The sequence below is a fragment of the Clarias gariepinus genome, chromosome 3, assembly GCF_024256425.1.
Source record: "Clarias gariepinus isolate MV-2021 ecotype Netherlands chromosome 3, CGAR_prim_01v2, whole genome shotgun sequence".
In the NCBI taxonomy this organism is placed as follows: domain Eukaryota; kingdom Metazoa; phylum Chordata; class Actinopteri; order Siluriformes; family Clariidae; genus Clarias; species Clarias gariepinus.
Window position 1 is genome coordinate 25,612,239 of NC_071102.1, and position 25,367 is coordinate 25,637,605.

Sequence of the window (25,367 nt, forward strand, 5' to 3'; positions counted from 1 at the left end):
CTATCCAACATATTATTCAAAGTTTTATGATATATTTCCAATTATTCAAGCGATAGTTTTAACCGAATAATCTGATTGGATGCGAGGCATTCCACAAATGGTGTTGTAGAGCACGACAGCACTCCAATGTTCAATTGTATACATCACTCCACGGCACAAGTGTTGTAATAATCATTAATGTTATACTCATGACTGGACTTTCCATTGGAATTTTATTTTAATTCTATTTTATTATTTGTACATATTGTAATAATGAGAATTTTTAATATTGAATTACACTAACCGTCACCAGCAGGGGTAAAATAGGTTGGTATGTGCCTCAGGAAAGCCTAGAGAGCAGGAAACCCACATTCAAATCCAAATATGGATGCACTTTCGGCATGATGCTACATCTGATAATGTGATATTTTCTTAAGAAAGTTAATCTCATAAATTTCTCAGGACTTTCAACCACAACCATGTTGGTTGTTAGCTTTTCCAGTCATAGTAAGTTTGTTCCGCCAGGGCCAGAAGGTTATGTGTTGGTGGAGCAAAATAACTGGTTAACTAAATCATAATCTGTGAATAATAAATGATGTTCATGGAATTGTTGTATAAAAGCAATATCACACAAGGGAGAGTGCTGTCGTACTGAATAACAACACGGCTTTGATGCAGTCGTAGGCACGAGGGCACATCCCGATTGCAACAGATCGGCCACTTAAAGGGAAACACAAGTATACCTGTAGGATAGGTGAAGACGGAAAGTAGACCAGACATTTTTTTCCAATCTTCACCTGTCCAGGTTGACAACCTACTTATATGAATTATACGCTATTACTTCAAGTCTACACAGAAATTTCTACCGCACTTCTATTTATAGAACATTTAAAAGTCTTCGCATAATTTGACTAAATCAAAAAATTATTCTAATATATGCACTATGGAATATTGAGACATAATGTACCGCCAGATCTCTATGAATCGTGTTCTGCATAGAAATCCCAATCTAATGTACAACTTTATAGGGTTGAAAGTACACTGATAGATCCTTAGAGATTCATCTTAAGAGAGATGGAAGTCATTACTAGTTCAGAGAAGGACGGTGCAGAAAGTTGTGGGAACTGAGCCGTGTGACCCATGGGAAAGGGAAGGATTTGGAGCGTTGCTCAATTGTTTTTTTGTAGCTCATGGGAACCTTGGTATTAAATAATCGTGCTTGCATTGTGCAGCAGGTCTGTACACATCCTGGTTAAGGAGGCCAGAGAGGGATGGTGGCGTCGCTCCCGCTTCCCATTTTTTCAAGAACAATGAAGCCGTGTGCCTGCCGCGACGATCACACTTTAGTGCCAAAGTCTTTGTGTCCTATTACCTGAACTCTTCTACACTAATCTCAAAAATGATGAATGACAGTTATATGCAAACTTCTTAGAAAAGTTCTACCACTATTATCCTAAATCCTAAAAACATTTTAAGATACCCTGATACTGCCAAATATTTGATTATATACATTTATGTAAAAAATGACAAACTTTGGTGCTAACTGAATTCAAAACTTTCCAGGAGAGACTTTATTATAAAAGAAAATGTAAAAATCTTCTAAAAAAAAGTTCATTGACCATTGTACAAGTGGCTCTGAACTGGCCACCATGGAAGATGCGGAAAATCTTTGACAGTTGTTTGTAAAACCACAATCAGGATGTTTTGAAATTCAGCTCTATTTTTAGGCTTTTTGCATTGCTGTTGCCTTTTTTTTCCCAATTAACTTTTCGTAATATGGTAACTGATGTCTTTATTTTAGTTGTACTGTTATACATACACTAGTTATGATAGAAGCACAATCTACTGTGATTGTTGAAGCAATCTAATGTTACTTGATTTGGACTGAATCATAAAGCCAAACCAAATAACTACTTTGAACTGTTAAATTTCATTCTGTGTATGGACTTACATGAACTTACATGTTTTTCGGGTGGAGTCATCATTATAGTGCAATGCCAAATACCGGGGAGCATCATGCCATTTCCCCTGCCTAAAACCTATATGCCCAACCTCATGATCTTGAGAGGTGTAATATGAATTAGAAACATTTAGATTAAATATATATATATAAATAAAAACATTAAGTTACTTTTCATTTGTTACTCTAATATTCAGATTCTGAAATCTGACTAGTCTATGCTTATGTTACCTCATCAAAAACTAGACCAAAAAGGAAAAAAAAATCTCTCAGAAAGAAGTATTTTCAGTATGAAAAAAGGATGTAAATTTTGTAGTTATTTTTTCTGGGTTGAGGTAGTGGACAGACCAATGGTGCATAAAGTGACAGGTGTAAGTGTCTGAGCGTGTGTGAAATGAAGAAGTCAGAGAACGAGGGTGGAAGAGGCCGAAGAGCACAGGGGAGGCAAAGCTGGGAGGGAGTTGAGCTTCCTGATCGCTTGATGGATGAAGCTTCCCTTTGGCCTGCTTGTCCTGGCCTGAAGACCCCTCCCTGATGGCAGCAGACTAAAGAAGTTCTGAGTCTACTCGACCAGGGACTCATATTTTATGTATTTTATTTATTCTTTTAGCATTAGTTTTTTTTTAAATAAGTTCTTTTTGTTATTATATTTTATTCATGTATATATTCTTAATTCTATTTATATATGTGGGGTTAATTAGCTGGGGTAAAAAAAAAGGACCAAGACCTGGTTTTAGTCAGTCTAAAAAATAATAATAATTTACCCCATCGTTCTTTATTCCCATCTCATTTTACCCTAAACCCCAAATTAGGATCCTAAACTTAACTCCCATCATACCCTTACCTTAAACTCTATTAAGAGTTATGCATAATTCTATCCCCATCCTGACCTTAACCCTAATTATTCCTAACCCTATTCCAATTCTGCCCCATACCTTAACCTTTACCGTAATTATGCATAATCCTATCACATCCTTACCATAACCCATCCCCCATCCATTCCTAACCTTAACCAGGATCCTCTAATATACATATTTTTTACATTTTAATCCTGATTTGGAAAACCTTATCATGAGTAGGGAACCAGGAAATGCACAATGTTGCCAGTGCACTCTAACCACAAGGTGGACCTATTTCAAACATATAATTGAAAACATATCACAGGGGGAAAAAAAAGAAATACAGCCCCAGTCAACACATTCAAAATTAGTATCAAAATACTAAACACATGAGAAATATTAAATACAAATTCATTTATGTTGCAGACTGAAGTTATACTTTAGTCCATAACGTGAAGACTAGAATAAAGTGACAGCTGATGTTGGCTGTACCTTTCTCTCCCCTTTAAATACATGCTGATGTGTCCTTGTACAGGCAGAAGTGAGAAAGTGCACACACAGTGATCTTTTATTGTTTGTTCACATTGATTAAGTACTGTAATAAGGACACTTCTCACAAAAACATTAACACTTATATTTTCCTTTAGGTTTTCTCTTCTGCACTTTCATTCAGTCAGAGATTAAACCTGATGCCTTTCTTTCACGCTCAGTCAGAAAAGGGAGGCGAACAGAAAAATGCTTTTCTAATGATGGATAAACGGTTATGGGCCCATGCACCTGGGGAACATCAAGCACAACCGAACAAGTCTTCAAAACAATGACAAGTCTTTTTCCAGCAAGTATGCATTAAGGAACATTAACTTAGCTGATTATTGAATCTGGCTGAGGGCTGGGGTGGGAAAAGTTCATATGTGCCAAAAACCAAGGGTGCAAACCTGAGATGTAATGGATTGTATAGTAATGAACAGTCATGAACTGATGTTGTACACAATGCTATGTCCTCTTTTCATACAGCATCGTTAGTCATCTCCTTGAAATGTCTCTAGCTAGTTCTTTACAGGCCGGTTCTTTTCCAGTACTGCCCTGGGGGTGAACTCAAGTTTGTCCTTCAGACTGACGACTTCCGTGCTGTCTCGTCCGACCAGCTCCTCGAGTTTCCTGTCCTCGCGAAGCTCCGCGACACCTTTCTCGTCACGCGGGGTTTTGGGAGGTCCCCGGATGAACCACTCCAGGTGATAACCGACCGCGCCCACCACGAAGGCCACAGGGAAGGTTACGTAGGGCGCATAAGTGCGCATGGCGGTCCACACCACCGGCCACATGGTGGCGCACACGACCTGTAGTCAGAACGGTCTGGAAGGCAATCAAGCAATAAAATAAAATAAACGTTTAGCTTACAAAAAGTCAGCTCTTTACATTCCATTTCCTCGCTTAATCATTGTGTGTAAATTACACTTTTATTTTCAGACTTTACACACACACACACACACACACACACTTGGGCAAAAAAGGTCCAGTCAGTTAACTTGAGAATGCTCCCAACCCCCTAGTCCCTTCACTACATATTAATGCTTCATATGATACGATATAATCTCGTACAACTCATTTAAACGCGTTTAGTTAAAGCACAACCACTAACAATGTACACATAAACGACAAACACACCTTCGGTTACTTTACCCCCTGGTCGTGCTTCCGAGCTAAGCGGTCATTTCTGTTGCATCAAAATCCACTTCCGGTCCTTACGTAACTTTGACGTGGCGTGTTGTCATTGGTTTAAATGCCATGGCGACATCTAGCACACGTTATATTGGCGACATCTAGCGTCCATACTATGCAACAGACCCTCTAATTCAAAGTTTCCTTCAATTTCTGCCTTTATTTAAGGATTATTTTAAATAATACAGGATCTTCTTAATTACCATTAGTAAATTATTCAAACCACTGAGCTTTCTATTCCTACACTTTCCATTTCCAGGACACATTAAGTTTGGTGACAAATTAAATGCTTGCTTTTTATATGTTTAATTGAGTAAGTTTAAAACAGTGTTAATAACTGAGAAATAAATTAAAGTTTAATCATTTTAATGATTTGTGACCTCCTGACTATAAATAACTATCCTTTGTGGGCTCCTGGAACTACTTTAGAAATCATTGTTCTAAATGGTTAATCGACTCGTTTGTGTATTTCTGATCTAAGCTAATAATGCCCCTCGAAAGTGAAATGTACGAAAGGTATGCAACAGTCACAATTTTTTTTGAGGCAAAAAGCTTTTAATCTATGATGTCTGACACAATGCTGAAAATACTGACTGTAACATTAAAAAGTTTTGACCACTGACATTTTCAAATTGATTGATATTACCAATATTAATATTAGATTGATATACATTGATATAGATATTACTATTTAGTCAGTTTTGAATACAAATTACACAACTTTAGGACTTAATCCACTCATACAATGCCATCATTAGTCAAGTACAGTCCCACTGGATCTAAGTCTTCAATCTATTACAATAAGCCAATCGCACATTGCACCATATACATTTTTTAATTGAATAAGGATTATGACTGTGTATAAATCATGCAAGAAACTAAAGAGGTTTAACTAAATGCAGTTACAATATAAAATAAGGTTCCGCAAAATTTAAGATTGGCAGCAGACATGATAATGCAAGTTCACCCCCTGAGTGAGCTAGTTCTCCTCCAAACCTTTTTAGGTATTACATAAACAATTTGGCACAGGTATCCACATACAAGTGGTTAGTTTTTCTGTTAAACTACACTTTAAATAAAAAAAATAAAAAAAGCAAAGTAAGAAGTAGGTGTGCATATGTACAGGGCATTTTGAGTGAGGGAGGTAAACTGCAGTGAAAGGCACAGTTACAAGAGGAACATCCAGAGTGCCGGTGGTCTTTGGCATGAAACCGCAGTCCCCCTTTACAACTGAAGTGGTCAAACTGCCATTCGATTGGATGTAAATCTTCACATGAGTCGTGACATGGTGCAGGAGAGAAAGTCTTCATAGCTCATGCGTACGTTGCCGGTCATTCCGGTGTCCTTCTCACGAAAAGCCTGGGTCATGATTTGCAGTTGAGTGCACACCTGGATAAAGGAGTCAAGCTGGAGGGCATTACTCATGCCACGGACACAGTGACGGTTCACCAGGGTCTGAATGAACTGCGGGCTCAGGTTATAACCCAGCTGAGAGAGTGCTGAGAGGAGAAAGAGAGATTTATACCATAATGGATATACAAAAAAAAATGTCTAAATAAATTAGGATTTTAAATTCAGATCACAGGAAAGTTCATAATGATTAAGTTCTGCAATGTCAAATTATTAAAAGACATTTTAAGTCATACTGTATAACACATTTTAAGAGGAAAAACAGATTATTGTTACAGACAGTCCCTGCCTTACAATGGTTCGATGTAACCTTAGGATGGAGTGTGCCACACATTCAGAACCTGTACTTTAAAACTTAAAAAATTTAGATCTTTTCCCACAGGACAGTGAGCACGAGCTTTGTGCCTGTAAACAAAAGCTAGACACTACTTCAAGTATTATGCATAATTCATTTTCATTCCTTTTATTTGCTGACACTTGGAAATCCTCCCGTTGACCTTCAGCAAGCTGTCTTCAGTGCCACAGTTTCAAGCTTTCAGGAAACGTTTTAAGTTACTGGATATGCTGCACTGTGCAAGAGTTTTAGGCAGGTGTGAAAAAAATGCTGCAAAGGACGCTTTCAAAAACAAAGATTAAGTGTATTTATCATTTAACAAAAAGTTAAAGTAAATTAACAGAACAGCAATCCAAATCAAAACAGTATTTGGTTATACCAAATTCTTCTAGGTACACTTGCACACAGTTTTTGAAGGAACTCAGCATGTATGTTGTTCCAAACATCATACGAAACTAACTACAGACCTTCTGTGTGTGTAATGCTCCCTCAAATCCTTTTGTCTCTTCATGTGATCCCAAACAGACTGGATAATGTTGAGTTCAGGGCTCTGTGGGGGCCAACTCTTTTTTTCTTCTCTATGCTGAAGACAGTTTTAATAAGTTTGGCTGTATGTTTGGTTTCGATGTCCTGCAGCAAAATTAATTTGGGACCAATCAGGCGCCTCCCTAATGGTATTGCACGATCGATAAATATCTGCCTGTATTTCTCAGCATTAATGACACAATCTCCTATTCCATTTGGAGAAATGCAGCCAAACTTACCAGGAACCATCCTCATGCTTCACTATTGCCTGCAGACACTAATTATTGTGCAGCACTCTAGCCCTTTGGCAAACAAGCTGCCTCCTGCTACAGTCCAATAAAAAAAATCTGCCTTCTCCAGACAGTAAAAATGTGTACTTGGGTCTCACTGGTTTGTTCCAGGTCTTTACTGATGGCGCTGCTGGACATCTGAGGTGGAAAGGAAGCAAGCATGATGCGTCTTTCACCTGCTACTTTAAGTACCCCAAAAAATATCACAATACCTAGTTGCTGATTCATTTTTAATTTATTGTAATTCTGTGTGTCACAAATTTTACAAATATCCCAATTCAATATTACATATTTTTCTGATTTTGTTACAATTTCAAGACTTACACCTGAAACGCGAGCAGCCTATAACGCTTTTGGTTCAGCGCTGGACCAACTAATCAGACAGCGCCCTGCGTCACTGCTTCGACATCACGGACTGGGAAGTTTTCCGGACTGCCGCTGACATCATCATCAACAATTACGCTGAATATGTAACGGACTTCAATCACAAATGCATCAATGACATCGTACCGCAGGTCAATGTACGAATTTACCCCAACCAGAAGCCATGGGTTAACGGAGAGGTCCGCGCAGCGCTCAGAGCGCGGACTACAGCTTTTAAATCCGGAGACCCAAGTGAGTACAAATCATCCCGGTATGCACTCAGAAAAGCAATAAAAACTGCCAAGGGACAGTACAGAGAAAAGGTGGAATCCTGCTATAGCAACTCTAACATCAGGAACATGTGGAGTGGACTGAAGACCATCACAGACTACAAGGGGAAGAGCTGAACACCTTCTATGCACGCTTTGATAACCACCTACCTCAGGAGCTTTCACTGGAAGAGGACATCTGCCCTCTTCAGATATCTCAGGCAGACGTGTGTAAATACCTCAGGAAAGTACACACACGAAAAGCTCCTGAACCAGACAATATTCCAGGTCATGTCTTCAAAGCATGCGCCCGCGAGCTAGCGGATGTCTTCACAGACATTTTTAACCTTTCCCTGCACCAGTCTTCTGTCCTAACATGTTTTAAGAGGACCACCATCATCCCTGTCCCTAAGAAAATGAATGTGAGCTGCCTAAATGACTATCGCCCAGTAGCACTCACTTCCATTGCCATGAAGTGCTTTGAGCGCATAGTCAAAGCTCACATCACATCCTTACTCCCTGCTTCACTCGATCCGCTCCAGTTTGCCTACAGGCCAAATAGATCTACTGATAATGCAATAGCAATTGCACTTCACACTGCCCTCTCCCACCTGGACCAAAGGAACACATACGTGCGGATGCTGTTCATCGATTATAGCTCCGCTTTCAACACCATCATACCATCCAGACTGGTCATGAAACTCCGCGACCTCCGCATCAGTTCCTCCCTGTGCAGCTGGATCCTAGACTTCCTGACAAACAGACCTCAGGTGGTTCAGATCGGCAACATCACCTCATCCTTACGAACACTCAGCACCGGTGTCCCTCAGAGATGTGTGCTTAGCCCCCGACTGTACAGCAACATATAGCTCCAACACCATTATCAAATTTGCAGACGACACCACCATCATCGGCTGCATTTCTGATGGAGATGAGGCGGCATACAGGGCAGAGGTGAGAGCCCTGACATCATGGTGCCACGACAACAACCTGCTGCTCAATGTCAGCAAGACTAAGGAGCTCATCGTGGACTACAGGAGACTACAGGGAGGAAGCCACACCCCCATCCACATCGAGGGAGCAGAGGTGGAGAGAGTCAGCTGCTTCAGATTCCTGGGCATCAATATCAGCGAGGATCTGAGTTGGTCACACAACATTGGTGTGATCACTAAAGTGGCAAGACAGCGGCTCTTTTTCCTGCGGCGCCTGAGGAGGATCGGCATAGACCCCAGAATACTCACAAACTTCTATCGATGCACCATCAAGAGTATTCTGTCTGGCTGTATCACCACCTGGTATGGCAGCTGTAATGCTTTAGATCGCAAAGCTCTGCAGAGGGTGGTGCGATCAGCACAGTGCATCACCAGGCCTGAATTGCCAGCCATGCAGGACCTCTAAGGACAGCACTGTAGGAGGAAGACGCAGCGGACCCTCTCTGACCCCAGCCACCTCAGCCACAGATTTTTCACGCTCCTGCCGTCGGGCAGGCGGTACAGGAGCATCAAGACCTGTACCAGCAGATATAGAGATAGTTTCTATCCACAAGCCATCAGGCTTCTAAACTCCTGACATTCTGCACACACAAATATACACTCACCACAACCACTGGACTATTCACAGTGTCACTTTAAACAATGCCACTTTAAATATATATTCAAAATACTTTGCATCTTGCACTGTTATATGTAAATACTAAATTATCTTTTGCTTACTTGCACATACACATACCTTTGAAATAATGTTGTTGTCCCCCCTTCTATATTTTTATATTTATATGTTTATGTAAAGTTGGGGAACACGGGTCTAAGAATTTCATTACAGTAATGATGCCTCATTGTTATCTGTATATGACAATAAAACTTGAAACTTAAAAACATTTTATACCTTAGTAATGAGTGCATATGTACAGGGCATTTTTTGTGAGGGAGGTAAACTGTAGCGAAAGAAACAGCTTCAAAACTGAATAAAGCTAAAATGTATTCACACCGAATATTGTTTTAATTTGGACTTTTCTTCTGTTTGTTGACTTTGTATTTTGTAAATTTATTAAAAAACAAAAAATTAAAATATATACAGTAAATTTTTGAAAGCATTCTTACTTTGCAGCATTTTTTCATACTTTTGCATAATACTGTACATCACGCACCATATGGCCAAGATTTTCCAGACACCTCACCATAAAAGTCATATGAGCTTCTAGAATATTACGCATTAGATATTTTGCTGTTACTATTAGGTAACACCGTTGCCATTAAGTGATATATTTCGTCTACTGCAACGTTTTGGTAGGTGGTATGTGTCTAATTTACACCAACACAAATGTCAACACCCAAGGGTTCCTAGCAGAACATTGCCCAGAGCATTACACGGGCTCCACCAGCTTGCCTTCTCTGCATAGTGCATCCTGGTGCCATCTTTTCTCCAGGTAAGCAATGTACCCACACCCCTGTCCACATGATGCATCAGCCCAGGCCATCTTTATAAATTGCACTATGGTCTAATTCTCATATGATTCTCATATGCCCATTGTGTGCATTTTCTGCAGTAGTTGTAAACTGACTGTTTAATTCCTGCTTAATATATTTTAACCATGGGCATGTGCCATTAGTCTGAATGAAATCAGTAATCTTCACTTCACCTTTCAGTTGTTTTATTGAAATAGTTGATTGGTCTATGTACATGAATAGGATGCCAGGAGCCATTTTTGGTCCTCTGTCTAACTAACCTTGATGTAGCTCATTGCTGTTGATGGAACCTGAGCGGTCACGGTCAAACTGACTGAATATTGCCCGCCACTGCTGCAAAAAAACCCAGAGAGCAGAGAAGCCAAACACGTCAATGCGGCCAGTTTTGGTCTTGTCAAACATATCTGCAAAAGATAGAGAGTCTGTTAATAGTTTTGAAGTTTCAAATTCCAATATGTGGAATACATAAAGGCAAATTTAGTGAGTCATGAAATTATAATTCATAAATGAATCATATTAACTGAGAGTAAGATTTAAGATTAAAAGGTACTGACTGATCATCATCAAGCAGGTTTCATCGTTAAATGATGAGTTGTTGGAGTTAAGTAGGGCCTGCTTTAGCTCCTTCAGGTTGATGTAGCCACTGCGATCCGTGTCGACAGTCTGAAACCACTGAAATGCCTCAGGGTTAACCCCTGGTGGAATGTTACCTAGATCATGAAACAAAAATTTGCAGTACTTTTACATAGCACAAAAAAATCAGTATGCTCTCAACAGGGCATAATAAAAGTTTTAGAATTAGTCAATACAATAGCACAACCAAAGCAGCATTACACAATAAGAAAGGGTTTACATTTCAGCTGAAGGAGACCAAGCTAAATGCGTCAATAACAAAAAATAAAAAAATAAAATAGGAAAACCGTCAGGAAATTAACTCAACTGCTGTCATAACGTAATATTTTAGTCTCCAGTAATTTAGGCCCTGCGGAAACATTACAACACACTTTACAGAAATGTGAATAAAATCACTACAACACACACATATTAACCTGATTTAATCATATCTTGCTTTCTAATTCCCATTACAAGTACAACCTGTACAATCTTGTTAAGCTGCAGATTGTGTATTCTTAGACTTCAATAATCACGTAACATACAGTTGCAGAAAATAAAATTAAAAAAAATTACTCAGCTGCCGAACATCACTGTTTGTTGTCTGTTTAATTCATAGACCAGGGACAATACACGCCTGGTGGAGAAACTGCAGCAGTGTGCATATGAATTTGCTCTCTTAACCTTGCCAAATCAAGCCACATCCACTGCCACTCACAACAAGTTTTGCAGATGAAAGTACGATTATGCAAAATGCAAGGCACACAACAAGAGCACGGATAGACTTGAAACAGCAACAATATGGTGGTGCCTATCTTTCTTAAAGGGATGATTACATTCAGACTACATTCATATATCTTTAAATGTAGTCATTGTAAGTCCTTAAAAAATAGGCAGTTAAAATTTTAAAAAAGCATTTTAATAATAATATTTGTCAATTTCCAGTAACTACATTAAACATGTGGACAGTTTGAACTTTGATGGCTTTGTAAATTTCCTTGTATATGTAAAAGTGGCACTCCACATTACTTACTCAATTATCATCTATACCACTTAATCCTGTATACAGGGTTGCGGGGGGCCTGGAGCCTATCCCAGGAATCTTGGGTCACAAGGCGGGGTACACCCTAGACTGGGTGCCAATCCATCGCAGAGCAGACACATTCACATGTTCATTAACACACTACGGGCAATTCGGGAAGCCAATTAACCTAATCAGTATGTCGTTGGACTGTGGGAGGATTTGTATCCGGAGGAAACTCACCAATCATGGGGAGTACAAACAAACTCCATGCACACAGACCTGAACCTTGGAGGTGCGAGGTTACCGTGCTAACTACTAAGCCATCGCGTCACCCTGCTTCACATTACTGCTTTTTATAATCACCATGGTTTTGGTATGTATGAGACAAACTGGTTGTAAACTTCCTGCAGGATAAACATATATTGATCAGCATTAATTAATTAATTAATCAGCAATATTATTTCAGGTTGAAGCCCATGTACATGTCTGCCTCTCTTTCTGTACGGCAGGACTCTCTGCCTAACGTTTTAATACAAAAAAAAAATTTTTTGTAAGGTTGAGTATTTTACGCTTGGTTTATGCCAAGTTGTACTTCTTTCCTCGTCAGCCAAATACACTCTCTGTTTAACGTAGCTTATTAAATCTGCCTCACGACTGTTCATAACAATAACTTTTCACTCAAGATACACAACACTGTCAGTTCAGGTAATTTACACACCCTCACCTCGGACTGCTTCAGATTTGTTTGCTCTAACATCCCATGATTTATCTCAGTGGCATTCCACATGCCCGCTTTTAATTAGCACCACAGTTTTGAAAAATGTAAGACAACTGGTTTTAACCTTCCTGCAGGAAGAATAAACATACAATGATCTGTCCATACATCTTAAGATTTAGTATTTAAAAGTTACATACTTTTTTTTGAGCAAGTCATGCTATGTCACACATTTGTTTGTGTTTTTGTGAGAAAATGAGTGCTTTGTATGGGGCTTTATGGTCGTTTCTGTGTGTGGCATATATTCCGTGTATTTATGGTAAACTATTGTGTTGATTGGCTCTGTTGAGTGACATGTATAGCCAAGCCCACTATGAGGGCAAAAGCACTGTATTCGTTCCAAAAAACGATAACTGCTGTGAGGTAATCTGGCGCAAAACTGCTCATAATGTCCCTTTTACTCAACATTTTGATTTAATTTATGGCCCAGATTTAACTTTAGGCAAATACCAATTGATTGGCAAAGTTACATTAAACTCTTTCAAGGCAATTTTGCATGATGCTGTGAAAAATCAGCTGGGCAAAATGTTTTTGAGACTGGTAAATGTACAGACAAAACCCCTTTTTATTCATATAGATTCTTATGTATCAGAAAAGCATCAGGGTCAGAATGGAATTAGTGATGCATGGCCTTGAACATTTAGGCAGACAAACATTACCATGCTTTCTCACCTCCTGGATATTGCTGGCCATATGGTCCACCGTGAGGCTGCCTATATCCTCCGTAAGGGGCTCCTGGGGCTTGACCACCTCCATAAGGAGCTCCAGGGGCTCCACCATAACCACCATAAGGTCCACCATACTGTCCTCCTGGTACACCACCATACTGCTGACCCCCATATTGTCCTCCTACAGGACCACCTGGGGGTGCACCACCTCCATAGGGATTACCTGGAGGAGGATGTAATCTAGGAATGTTCGCTCCTGCTCCCGTATAACCCTGTGAATATGTAAAAGAGACAAAATATGTACTTCACTGTCTTGTGCATGCAGATTATTTAGCATTGTTTTTACAGAAAGATGTCAAAATCACTAAACATTTTCAGTTAATATCCAATGACGTTACATGTCACTGTTACGAACCATTTTAAATAATAGACGAATATATGTTGGCAATAAACGGATCTATTATTTATATTTACGTGCACACTTAACCAAAAGAGAAGATACACCCACTATACGGATTAGCATGCTATGTTACCTTAGCACAAACAAAGTAAGCTCCGAGTTTAATCAATGCCTTACTTTAAGTTTAGTTCCGGTATTTGTTTTAAACATGCATATAACCCTGTCAAAGTCAACTAGCACGACAAAATATAAAATGAAGAGAAAATCCAAATAAGAAATGTTTTAAAACCCGGAAGCGACATTACCTGCCCGTAAAAATTCATTTCGTTGTTTGAAGCAACTTCGGGCTGTACGGACGTCTGATTTTCTTTAGTCCCGCCTCTTGATCCTGATTGGTCCATATCAGTGTTTGTCATTAAACGTATCTTATTTTCCTATTCCCATTGGTTAAAATCATAGAAAAGCTTGAAACCCGGAACTATGACTCATACAATAGACACACCTCATTACGCCAGCGAAAAGAGGTCGCATATGTATCAGCAGTCTCTCACTGTACTAATAACTCAATAATAGCTTTATCCATATTAGGTAAACTAGGTGTATTGTGCTAGAATTACCTTAAAGCACATTTTCCCCTGCAGTCCATGGGCAAGTCATATTTAAAAACAAGACAACCAAGATACAAGACAAATAAACACAATGCAAATACACAGATTTAGATTAAATGACTCAGATCAAATAATTTAAAACAGATCAGTTATTTTAAAAAAATCAAATAAACAGCACAAGTAGCATATTGTCTTAGTGGTTAGCACTGTCGCCTCGCACCAGGGTTCAGGTTTAATTCACGCCTTGGGGTCTGTGTGCAGTTTGCATGTTTTTGGTGCTTGGTGGGTTTTTTCCCTGCTGAAAAATCCAGCATAGACCAGCATGATTTATATGCTGGTTAATACTGGTTAGTGCTGGTCTGATGCTGGTTTAGCTGGTAAACCAGCATAACTGATGGAAGACTAGCATATCTACGCTGATGAAACCTTACCACCAGCATTGGTCTTGCTGGTTAGTGCTGGTCTGGCACTTAAGCATAAATATCGGCTGGGTTGTCTAAAAACACAAAATGAACCTTTTATATAAATGCACAGGCAATAAAAAGTAATCAATGGAACTCACTTAAAACTGAAAAAAAAAAAAAAAAAACATTATAGCTGGTCACCAGCTTGACCAGCAAATATACCAGCATATGTTGTGTTTTGGTGCTGGTATGCTGGGCATACCAGCATCAGTAAGGTGACCAGCATACCAGCATCAGTAAAGTGACCAACATACCAGCACCAGCATCAAGGACGCTATAATGCTTGTTCACCAGCACCTGCATCTGGCATACCAGCACCAGCATCACAGCATTATGATGCTGGTCATCAGCAGGTTACCAGCATACCAAGACCAGGAGGTCAGCTGTTCTGCGGTGGGACCACTTGCATTTTTTATGGTTAGTGTGAAATAAATTTCATTTTTAACTAATCATTTTTAAATCATACACATAAGTGTAATACATTAATTGAATCTGTAAAGGGCCTTCCTTTGTTAATGTACACTCAATAAAACATGTTTCTATATTAATGCATCATTAAAACATTGTGCTTTTGTAAAATAAAGAAAATAAACAGGGTGCGCTTTATACATCTATATCTATAGAAAGCTTAAAGTGTCTACTTTTAAATGAAGCAAGCTTAATCAAAAATAAAAATTCTCAGTTTATGTGATCCATTCGAATCTAAGGAGAGATACAGTACAGTCCTTCTGCCACACTTCATTATCTGTTAATGACAGGACACGTCCACCCATTATTCACAGGGAAACAATCAGGGTAATCTACGTACAAGGGCACGCCCCCAAACACAGTAGATCCAAAAAGTTACGCGTGTGAAAGATGTTAATCGCTGTACAGGTTTCTGAAGCTCTACAGAATGTTCTGGACAGTGGGAGGAGTTTAGATTTACCTCAGAACAACACTGAGACTCCAACAGAGAACGAAGGAGGAGAATCCAGCAAGCTGTTACCATGGGTAAGTTATTAAATCTTATATAATCCTTATTCTGTTAATATAAAACTAATATTATGTTATTTTTAAAATCATTTTCTCTCAAGCCTTTTCCAGTTTATGTGAAACATTGTCATTTAATGTCACTTACATGGTTTGGTTAGCATGTAGATAACACTGTCAAATCATGTTAACATACAGTCCTATGTAGCTTAGCTTAAACAGGTTAGCTCACTGTGGCTAAGCTAATGCCTTACAGTATGTAGATTACAGATGGTTGTCAGTATCAGCTGTGGTGTAAAGGTTTATAATATATTTTACCCTGTTTTGGATAGCTTTATGTTATGGTAGTTATTTAGTTAAGTTTTTGGTTAGCTGTCTATATGTTATTAAAGTGTGCGTACGCACATAAGGCAGAATTTGTGTACGCACAAAAGTTTTCAGATTTATAAAACCGTACGTACGCTAGAACCTGCGCAAGGTTCGCTTTATAAATCACAATTATCTGAATATTGTGCGCAGGTGCACGTGCTTATAGCTTACTCCAATCTCCTCCCGAAATAACCATATTTGGAGGTTGAGACCGCCTATTTTAAATATGTATGATCTCCCTGCATATTAATACGACCGATAATTGGCATTGATCTGTTTGGCTAAAAATGGAAGAACAGAAACGAAAAGCAAAAAAAAGAAACTTCACCGACTGCGAGATGGAGGTACTGCTGTCTGAGGTGGAGGGCCGAAAAAAAGTTTTATTTGGTGGGCTCTCTGTGGGCATTTCAAATAAAATAAAGATGGTAGAATGGGAGCAAGTAACAGAAGCAGTCAATGCTGTTACATCGGTGCCTCGCACAGTCCAAGAGACCAAAAAAAAATGGTCAGACTTAAAAGTTGTGGTAAAAAAAAAATTGTGCACACAGGCGCAGTGTTGTAACAACTGGTGGTGGTCAAGGAATCACTGACCTCTCAGCCTTTGATGCAAGTGTGGGCGCGATTATAGGGGAAACCGGATTAAGTGGAGTTCTTCCAGAATTCCAAGGTGATACGGATGTGATTTGCGGCGACGATGGTAAGTAATTGATTTATCAACACATTATTTAAGTTTTTGTCTGTTTAAAATTCAGCTTTTTTATTGTAGATAATTTAAATCAACCAATTCAAATTCCGCGGAAGTGGAAAGTCCTAAAATACCCAAGTGACAAATCTAGCAATAGATGCAGCTGTATTTAAGATATACGTTTATTAAAACAGTCGATTTTCCTGTTTTAATAAACTTAAAAAGAAAAAAGCAAGTCATCAAGTAAACATTTTATTTCACACATTTACAGATATGCAATACAACCTTTAATGAAACGTTTTTTTAATGATTAAAGGAAAAGTTAATCCTGGAATGCCTTTAAGCCCGGTGAGTGGTCCAAGTGGGGTAGACAAGGGATGTAGGCTTAAGGGATATACGCCACTGTATTGCCATAGCATTATGCACTGCACTAGGAGGGCCAGGGTCGGGTTCATTATCTTCAGGATGGGCATTCGATGGAACAGGTATACCTTTCTTTTGAGCAATGTTGGGCAATACTGCGCAAGCCACACCAATGCGGCAAACTTTTGTAGGGGTGTACAATACTGTACCACCAGACGTATCCAAGCACCTCCAGCGTCCTTTTAGCAGACCAATAGTGCGTTCGACCACTGAACGCGTCCGGCCATGCTTCTCGTTATAACGCCGTTCTTGTTCAGTTTGGGGTCTAGTTAGTGGAGTTAGCAGCCACGTTCTAAGGGGATAACCACTGTCTCCTGAGAGGTAAAACATTTACAATTTTTTTAAAGGAAATATAACAAAACAATGAATGAAAATACAATGGGACAATTAATATAACATTTCAAGTGCTAGGCAGAGGTAACAATTAGAAACAATATTATAAAAATACTTTAAAGAAAGTACATGCTTGTAATAGCCTCCAGATAGCTTTTTGTTTTTCAGGGCAATATTGATTCAATATAACATTTTAACATATAACATATAACATTGATGTGAAAATTTGCATTAAAAATATTAAAATAAATGTGGGGTTGTTTATCATTGGAGATTATAATTATACCTAAAAGAATTTTTTTTTTAAAAGGTATGCTTTAAACACATTTGCATCATTACTCAATTACAATTACATGCGCATTCCTGCCGACTTACCAAGAATCCATCCATCACGCACAGCTCCTGTTTGCAGTCTGTTCCCTACACTGCTGTTGGACAAAATGTAGGAATCAAGAGATCATATGCGCATCACATATGATCTGCACGTTCAAAGAATGAAAATGTTTTCGGTTAACGAAAGCAAATTCATTCTCAGATGGTGCCTTTATTGCAACATGAGTGCAGTCAATAGCACCGATTACATTGGGAAAACCGGCGATTGCTGCAAATTGCATTTTGATGTTGGCCTGTTCAGCTTGCGTGTAAGGAAAACGGATGTATCGGGGTGCTATCCCCACTATGGCATCCCTTACATATGGCATGACACGGCTCAGGGATGACTGCGACATTCCCGATCGGTCTGCCAACTCTCGCTGGAAAGTACCAGTGGCCAAGTGGCCTAATGTGGTCAATACTTGTACTTGAACACACAGCGCGTGGTTTCTCCGTGAGGGTCTTTCCAATACTGGCCATAATTCAGAACACAATTCCAAGAGGATGGCTCTTGGGAATCGAAATCGGCTCATGAGCCAATCATCATCATGAGCAAGGAAATCTTCACGGTCTCTGAAAACACGCTCCCTCCGTAGAGCATCATTAGCAAGGTCTTCTAACAGCGCTAGAGCATCCATTATGATGATATGTTATATACGCACATACCTTTTTATAGCCCATTCATTTTTAAAAAAAAAATAGTTAATTCAAAGTATTTGCACCTGGTTAAGAATGCTGATAATGATAATTCAGGTTGATGCAATTTGATTAATTGGGTGATGACTATTTTAAATAGTTATTGCTATTTGGGCCAGTTGGTGTCGCCAAAACACATACTCTTCTAAAAGAGTGTGTACGCACGGTCAAGAGCATCCTTACGGTGCGCACTTATTTACGCCAAGTTTATTTTTTATAAATCCCGATATGTGCGTGGAAAAATGCGTACGCATATTTCTATGCCCATTTTGGGCGTACGCAACGTTTATACATCAGGCCCCTGGTGCCTAAAATACTGCCTTATGTAGCTTTCAGATATTTATGATAGTAAGGTGTAATTGTCAGTTGTAATGCAAAAAGTATAAATTGTTGTATAACATTACAAAGGCTTGTGTTGTCTTTTTGCATGGTCAATAGTTATTGAGGATAATATACAGTAATTTTATTGTTATCATGTTTGTTTTTTCCTTTTTTATAACCAGTTGTGACCATGAAAATGATCAGCTGCCTGTTTTATAGAGAGCAAATGCAAACAAGCAGGCAAGGTACAGACGGACCATCACTATGTCATGGAAAACACAGACTCCTGCGATTCCTGCCTGCATGGGAACCTGAAAGAGGCACAAAGATGCATGACTGTGTATACGGTGTAAAGGGGGGCTTTTACAAACCAAACACCCTTTTTTCATTGTGCACTGTTCCTGTTCGCACTGTTTTACCCTGAATGTCTGTTTGCACGGCCATATTTACAGTATGCCTTCAATGTACCTGTTACTACCATACCTGAATCAAAAGAAACATTGTAATATATGCCTGTATTCTGGCTTTTATACCATATCAACATTTGATGGGGTGGTGGTCAGCAAACCATCAAATGTTGGTATGCATGGTCTGCATATGTTGTGTTGGTGCTGGTATGCTGGTGGAAACCAGCTGGTCATCAGCTTGACCAGCAATGATACCAGCAAGTGTCAAGCTGGTCACCAGATATGCTGGTCTATAGTGTTTTTTTTCAGTAGGGTTCTTTGTACTCAAGTATCCTCCCACAGTCCAAAGATATGCAGATCAGACTAGTTGGCATTCCCAAATTGCCCTAGTGTGTGAATGAGCGTCTGAGACTGTGTATGTGTGTGCCCTGTGATGGCTTTGTACCCTGTCCAGAATGTACCCCACCTTGTGCCCCAAGTCTCCTGGGATAGGCTCCAGCCACCTTATTTTATTCTTAGTATTGTGAAAAAGTATTATTACATAGGAGTATTGTGCTAGTATTATCTTGAAGCACATTTTTGTCTGCAATCCAGAGTGTACCCCACCTTGCGCCCCAAGTCTCCTGCGATAGGCTCCAGCCCCTCCTTTAATTTTTTGTGATGTAAAAACTACAGAGGACCAGATAACTGAAATTAATAACATTAAAAATGATGGAATTTTATGATTAATGATTGCAGCTTCTGTGCTGGATTGGCACCCTGTTTAGGGTCTCCTGGGATAGTTTCTAGGCCCCCGTGACCCTGGATAAAGCAGTATGGACGATGAGTGAGTGATTGCGGCTTATAACTCATTAAAAAAAATCCAATAACTCAAAATATTAGAATATTTCATTTTGAATTTGAATAAATTAATACTTATACTGTACCGTTTATCTTTTATCTAGTTCAGATGATGTTCTAGTTCATCTAGTAAGGCTGGAGTCAGTGCATCCAGAGCCAATACGCATAGGCGTTCACAGGAAATGACTAGATGACCAAAATGATTAAACATTGAATGCATAAATGAACCTTTTTTTCAGAATGATTGTACTTCGAATCCTTTTTTGATTGAACTTAGGAAATATTCTAATATTTTAAGAGACAGAATTTTTTTATTTTCATGAGCTTTAAGCTGTAAAAAAAATTATAACTTTACATGTAATGATACTAATATGTGAGAATGTAACTTTAAATTAAATTACAAAAGGACTTATCACCACAATATGGTAATTAGTCAAGATTGTATGTACAGTATGTATAAACGCAGTGATGATCATAGGTTAATACCCCTTCTTTTTGTTTATGTTTATATATAAAATCCATCATTTGATCACAGTGGTTCTTTTGGCGCAGTGGTAAAGCGCTCGCCCCATCATCCAGAGATCGCTGGTTCGAACTCCATTTAATACTGGAAACCATTTAATACAGTTCTCAATCTTCATATTACTATTCTATTGTAGGCTAAATCTTCCAGGAAAAAATTAAAAAACTATACCTTGAACTAGGACAGCTTGAGGCAACAAATGTTTAAAGAAAAAAACCCTTAAATATTATCCGTCTGCAAACAGATTTAAAGTGGTTTCTGCTGATAATCATTGGATAAACAAAACAGGCTGTCAGGAAATCTCACCTAAAAGGTTTACCCTCTCTTAGCACTTTAATTTAAAAAGATTATGATTTAATCAATCAATTTCACACTTGTAGCCAGTGTATACACATTTATGGAACAGATCAAGACAAATGTCAATCAAAAGGAACAGAATGGAAAGACAAATAAATCATACATATACCCAAATTGTTTAAAAAGTAACACACTAGCTTACCATCGGTTACCAAATTTGTTTAATTATTATTTGATGTTTTTTTGGCGTAACAAAACTAACAAATAATTTAATTAAGCAAATGGCTAAGACATTCACATAAGACCACTTTGAAAAGTATTTATTTTGATGCCTGATGATGAACAAGCATTAATTTTTTTATTTTCCTGTTCTTTAAGGAAATTCCCTTTGTCACTAATCCAGAGTAAGATGCAAGTCTTTATTAAGTAAACAAAATAAACTAAAACGAGATGACAATAAAAGGAACAAAAGAACTAGGAAAAAGAAAAAGCATAAGTATGAGGCAAGACAAAGTATGATGTAATGCAAATATAGCAGCTTCTTGCAGCAAAAAAACACCTTTCCAATACTGAATTAGTTTGATTATTAATTAATTAATTAATTAATTATAAATATAAAATGTGAGTGAAGGCATCATATGATGGGCAGTTGAAGTAACACCTTTATCATTCATCAGACAGACAGGCTTGTTTATTTTATAAAAAAAATCTTTAATTTTTTTGCTGCATTATACATTCACAACATAAATAGAATATAAAATTAACTTGTCAAGTGGAAACAAAGCTTATAAGATTACAATAAGTCACTGTAACTCCTATTACAACAGTTTGTTTAATTTCACTAGCACATCAACTAATGGTTCATTCAGCTGAATCCAGTAAAAACAAAAAATAGTTTGGAAAATGCAAATAATTGTTTGATTGTATTGCTGTTATGTTAAAGCTATAGAGATGACTTCACACTCACACCGGAGTTGGAAATGAGCCCTCAGCTCATTCTGCTCATCAAATAATTGCATGCGCTCTTGCTTGCGTTCATGACAAACTTTATTACAGCGCTTACACACCAAGTAGATCATCTCAATCACACACAGGAGGATACACAGGGAAGACGAGGCAACCATGAAAATAGTGGAGATCTTCTTTTCTGTTGGATGGGACAAGTAGCAATCCACCCTATTGGAACAAGGAGCAATATCGCATTGTATCAGATGGGGCAAATCAAACCCTTTGTAGATATAGAACAGGATGAAAATGAAACCAGCATCAATGGTTGCCTTGAATACCTGACTAAGCAAATAAGTCCACCAGAGGTCACCATGCTTCTTTTTTGAGGTGGCATACAGATGTTTATCTTCCTGAACGGCTAAGTGGCATTGTCTTTTCTTTTTTTGGAATTGGATGTAACACACCAACATGAGAGACGGGCAGGTTATTAAGATTAGCCGGAAGGCCCATAAATGAATATGAGATATGGGGAAAGTGTGGTCATAGCACATACTAGAGCAGTCTGCATCAAGTGTGTTGCAATCAAAGTCTTTTGAATTATCTTCCCAAACTGGCTGCACAACCAACACAAATACCAACACACGGAAGACACAGACCACAGAGAGACGGACATAACCAAACGTGGTGGAGTATTTCTTCACCCCACTGAGCAAGGCCTCGGGGAATGACGAGGTCATATCTTCAGCTGAAGGTTGGCAGCTTACAGTACTCACTACTGAGGTCAGAAGACACCTCCTATAGAGAATGCATGGTAAGAGATAAAAGGATGGTGTTATAAAAGGGAAAACATAAATAAGTAAATTATTACAAAGTCACAGTGGTGACATACTACATTTATTTTCAGCTACTAGACTTCAGTTTGGCTTCTGTATTCAACGATGGAACATCAAAAGCGTTAATAAATTAAATAACTTCATCAAACTGTAAATATACTGATTATTATTATTATTATTATCATTATTAGAAATAGAAATATTATTATTAGCACCTCTAGTAGTATATGTATATTTATGTATGGAGTTCTTAACAGGAGTCCCTGTTTCATTAACAAGTGAAAATGGAATAAACTAAATGAAAAATGTAGCTCCAAGATAAAACCATAAAAAAAATTAACGCAACACCCAATTGTATTAGTTCATGTTTTGTACATTTTATCTTTTATCTAAATCATCTTTATTTTAAAGAATTTATTAAGATTTCAGTGTTTGTTTATTATTATTATTTTTAGTAGTAGTAGTAGTAGTAGTATGCATCACTGCTGCCTCATTCAGTGCAAATTTTCCTTTAAAGCCAAGTGCATGTCAGGTTCTAAAAGTTTTCAGTTTCTCTTTCGCTGCCTCTGTTTCGTATAAGCTGATGATTTCCCAGAGGCTGTGGGAGGGTGTACACTGCTTTCCAAGAAAGAATGGATACAAGCAGCAGCTGTCGCTTCTGGTTTATGCATGGTTTGTGCTTAACAACAGTTCTAGGTTCGGTATTCACAGTCTGAAGACTGTGTCTAGATGCTTATAACCATTCTTAATAATGTTTTGAGATGCATTGTATTTAGGCGGCATTATTTGTAGGCGATACTTTCGAACGAATTCTGTTTTATTTCTGTGACTAAAAGCCTTTGTGTCAAATGGATTTTTAGGACAGACAAATTAGTAGTAGTAGTGTGAGAGATGAATCTGTTTAACAACAACAATGCAACACCACATTTCTGCGAAATCCTCAAAAGGAGGCAAAAGCAAGTGTCAAGGGTTCCTTGGCAAATATACTTTTTCCGACAGAACAGCGATTCTATTTCTGTGTGTGTATAGTATATGCATGCGTGCGTGCATGTGTGTAAAAGTCATCCTACACAGTAGTTCACTTTCTCCTCCCCTCCTCTCTTGTTTTATTTCAGCTATGATTCTTTTCAAAATTTAAAGTGCAGGTAAATTTGTTTTATTTTTAGGTTGTGGAATGAATTATCGGAGTTTCCATTAATCCTCATGAGGAAATTCAGTTTGATATACAAACACGCTTCCAGAACAAATTATGCTCACAATTCAAAGTTTAACTACTCTATATACTGTATGTGTTATATATATATATATATACTTATATATAGCTATATATATATAGCTTCTGGCATAGCACATTTTTAGCTTAAGGAAACAAAACCAATAATAATCTTTTTCTATATATTATAACACACACACACACTCTTAACAATGCTACGGCACAAGTCCCAGAATATAAAGGATATAAGGAGCAAAGCACCTAAAATTTGTTTAAAAGTTTTACTAATTTTAAGCATAAAGTCCCAGTCCTACCTGTATGATGCTGAGTTGCAGTAAAACAGAAACAGGTGTCTCTCTTTTTTTGCCAATCCACATGATACATGTAGTATACCTACCTGACAACATTACTTCCCTATAATACAGATGGGTGGATATTTCAGCAGCCTGTTAGACAACCTGAAAATAAGATGGCAGTTGATGACTAGATTTGAAAGCAAAACAAAAATGTTTGTTAAAATGTAGCAGTTTTAAGAATTAAAAATTTAAATTTTTTACAGTTAGGTTTAGCATTTACCTGTTGTGTGCTATTAACTGTTAAACATTTATCATACAAAATTCAACAGTACATCCCTGACTAGATATTTTTATTTTATGCACATTCTGTATTTTATGACAGAGGAATAAAGACAAATGTTGTATACTAAAAGGTCCTGGAAAATCTCTCGTTACGGCGTGATGTCATATTAACAAATCAAATTGCAAACCATTATGAATGGAGCACAAGTTCAGGTCAATTGTAAGTCATCTCGATCTCACATGCAATGCATCACAAAACTAGCTAAACACTTACAAATATATAAAATTCACTGATCCATGCATACAAGAGGAGTATCTCCCTGAACACTGACCCAAACCCTACACAGCCACAGAAGTTGAACTAGTTGACTTTGCACCCAGGTATTGGAGAGAAGTTCTGCAAAATATTGGATGGCAAACCTAATACTATAAACACTGTAATTCGATCTTTAATAAGTGATTCTCATAATTTATACTGCTTTATCATGTTTACTGTGGCTTGGGGTAAGGGCTTCTGGAGCATATCCCAGAAGATTTAGGGCACAAGGAGGGTACATCCTGGACAAGGTGCCAATCCACACAGTATGGGCAATTTGGGAATGCCAGTTAGCCTAATCTGCTAACGTTGTGCTAGGGCTGGGCGATACAGCAAAAAAAAATATCACAATATAATGATTCATATCATTCCGTATCGGTAATTATTGACTATTTATAAATGAAGACCAGTAGAAAAAAATTAGAATTTAACCACTTTATTTTCATTTACCAACATTACTAAGGCAAATAGTTTTAATAATCCCCAAAAAAATGAAAACAAAAATGTGAACAAAATATCTTGTCTATATAGCGCTTT

At 38.1% G+C, this 25,367-nt stretch overlaps 3 protein-coding genes across 3 annotated transcripts; all 3 read right to left on the reverse strand.

Moving 5' to 3' along the window:
* Positions 1-3,320: 3,320 nt before the first annotated feature.
* On the reverse strand, positions 3,321-4,522 carry smim12 (small integral membrane protein 12). The gene is made up of 2 exons (XM_053493178.1): positions 4,444-4,522; positions 3,321-4,131 (listed from the first exon to the last, which is right to left on the reverse strand). The coding sequence occupies exon 2, from the start codon at positions 4,098-4,100 to the stop codon at positions 3,825-3,827; it is 276 nt and encodes a 91-aa protein (XP_053349153.1). The 5' UTR covers positions 4,101-4,131; positions 4,444-4,522; the 3' UTR covers positions 3,321-3,824.
* Positions 4,523-5,030: 508 nt separating this feature from the next.
* pef1 (penta-EF-hand domain containing 1) lies at positions 5,031-14,007 on the reverse strand. Its single transcript, XM_053493176.1, has 5 exons — positions 13,938-14,007; positions 13,237-13,504; positions 10,708-10,863; positions 10,414-10,557; positions 5,031-5,996 (listed from the first exon to the last, which is right to left on the reverse strand). The coding sequence occupies exons 1-5, from the start codon at positions 13,953-13,955 to the stop codon at positions 5,767-5,769; spliced, it is 816 nt and encodes a 271-aa protein (XP_053349151.1). The 5' UTR covers positions 13,956-14,007; the 3' UTR covers positions 5,031-5,766.
* A 7,867-nt stretch (positions 14,008-21,874) lies between these two features.
* Positions 21,875-24,376, reverse strand: LOC128519448 (gap junction beta-4 protein-like). Its single transcript, XM_053493177.1, has 2 exons — positions 24,251-24,376; positions 21,875-22,685 (listed from the first exon to the last, which is right to left on the reverse strand). The coding sequence occupies exon 2, from the start codon at positions 22,625-22,627 to the stop codon at positions 21,875-21,877; it is 753 nt and encodes a 250-aa protein (XP_053349152.1). The 5' UTR covers positions 22,628-22,685; positions 24,251-24,376.
* Positions 24,377-25,367: the final 991 nt, after the last annotated feature.

What these genes read in the sequence shown, in the direction of transcription:
- smim12 (XM_053493178.1), bottom strand. Translation starts at nt 4,100, where the DNA reads ATGTGGCCGGTGGTGTGGACCGCCATGCGCACTTATGCGCCCTACGTA.
- LOC128519448 (XM_053493177.1), bottom strand. Translation starts at nt 22,627, where the DNA reads ATGACCTCGTCATTCCCCGAGGCCTTGCTCAGTGGGGTGAAGAAATAC.
- pef1 (XM_053493176.1), bottom strand. An exon ending in AACCTGCTTGATGATGATCA is followed by an intron (nt 10,558 to 10,707) that starts GTCAGTACCTTT and finishes TATCTTTTGCAG; the next exon opens with ATATGTTTGACAAGACCAAA. An exon ending in CAGCAATGAGCTACATCAAG is followed by an intron (nt 5,997 to 10,413) that starts GTTAGTTAGACA and finishes TTCTCCTCTCAG; the next exon opens with CACTCTCTCAGCTGGGTTAT.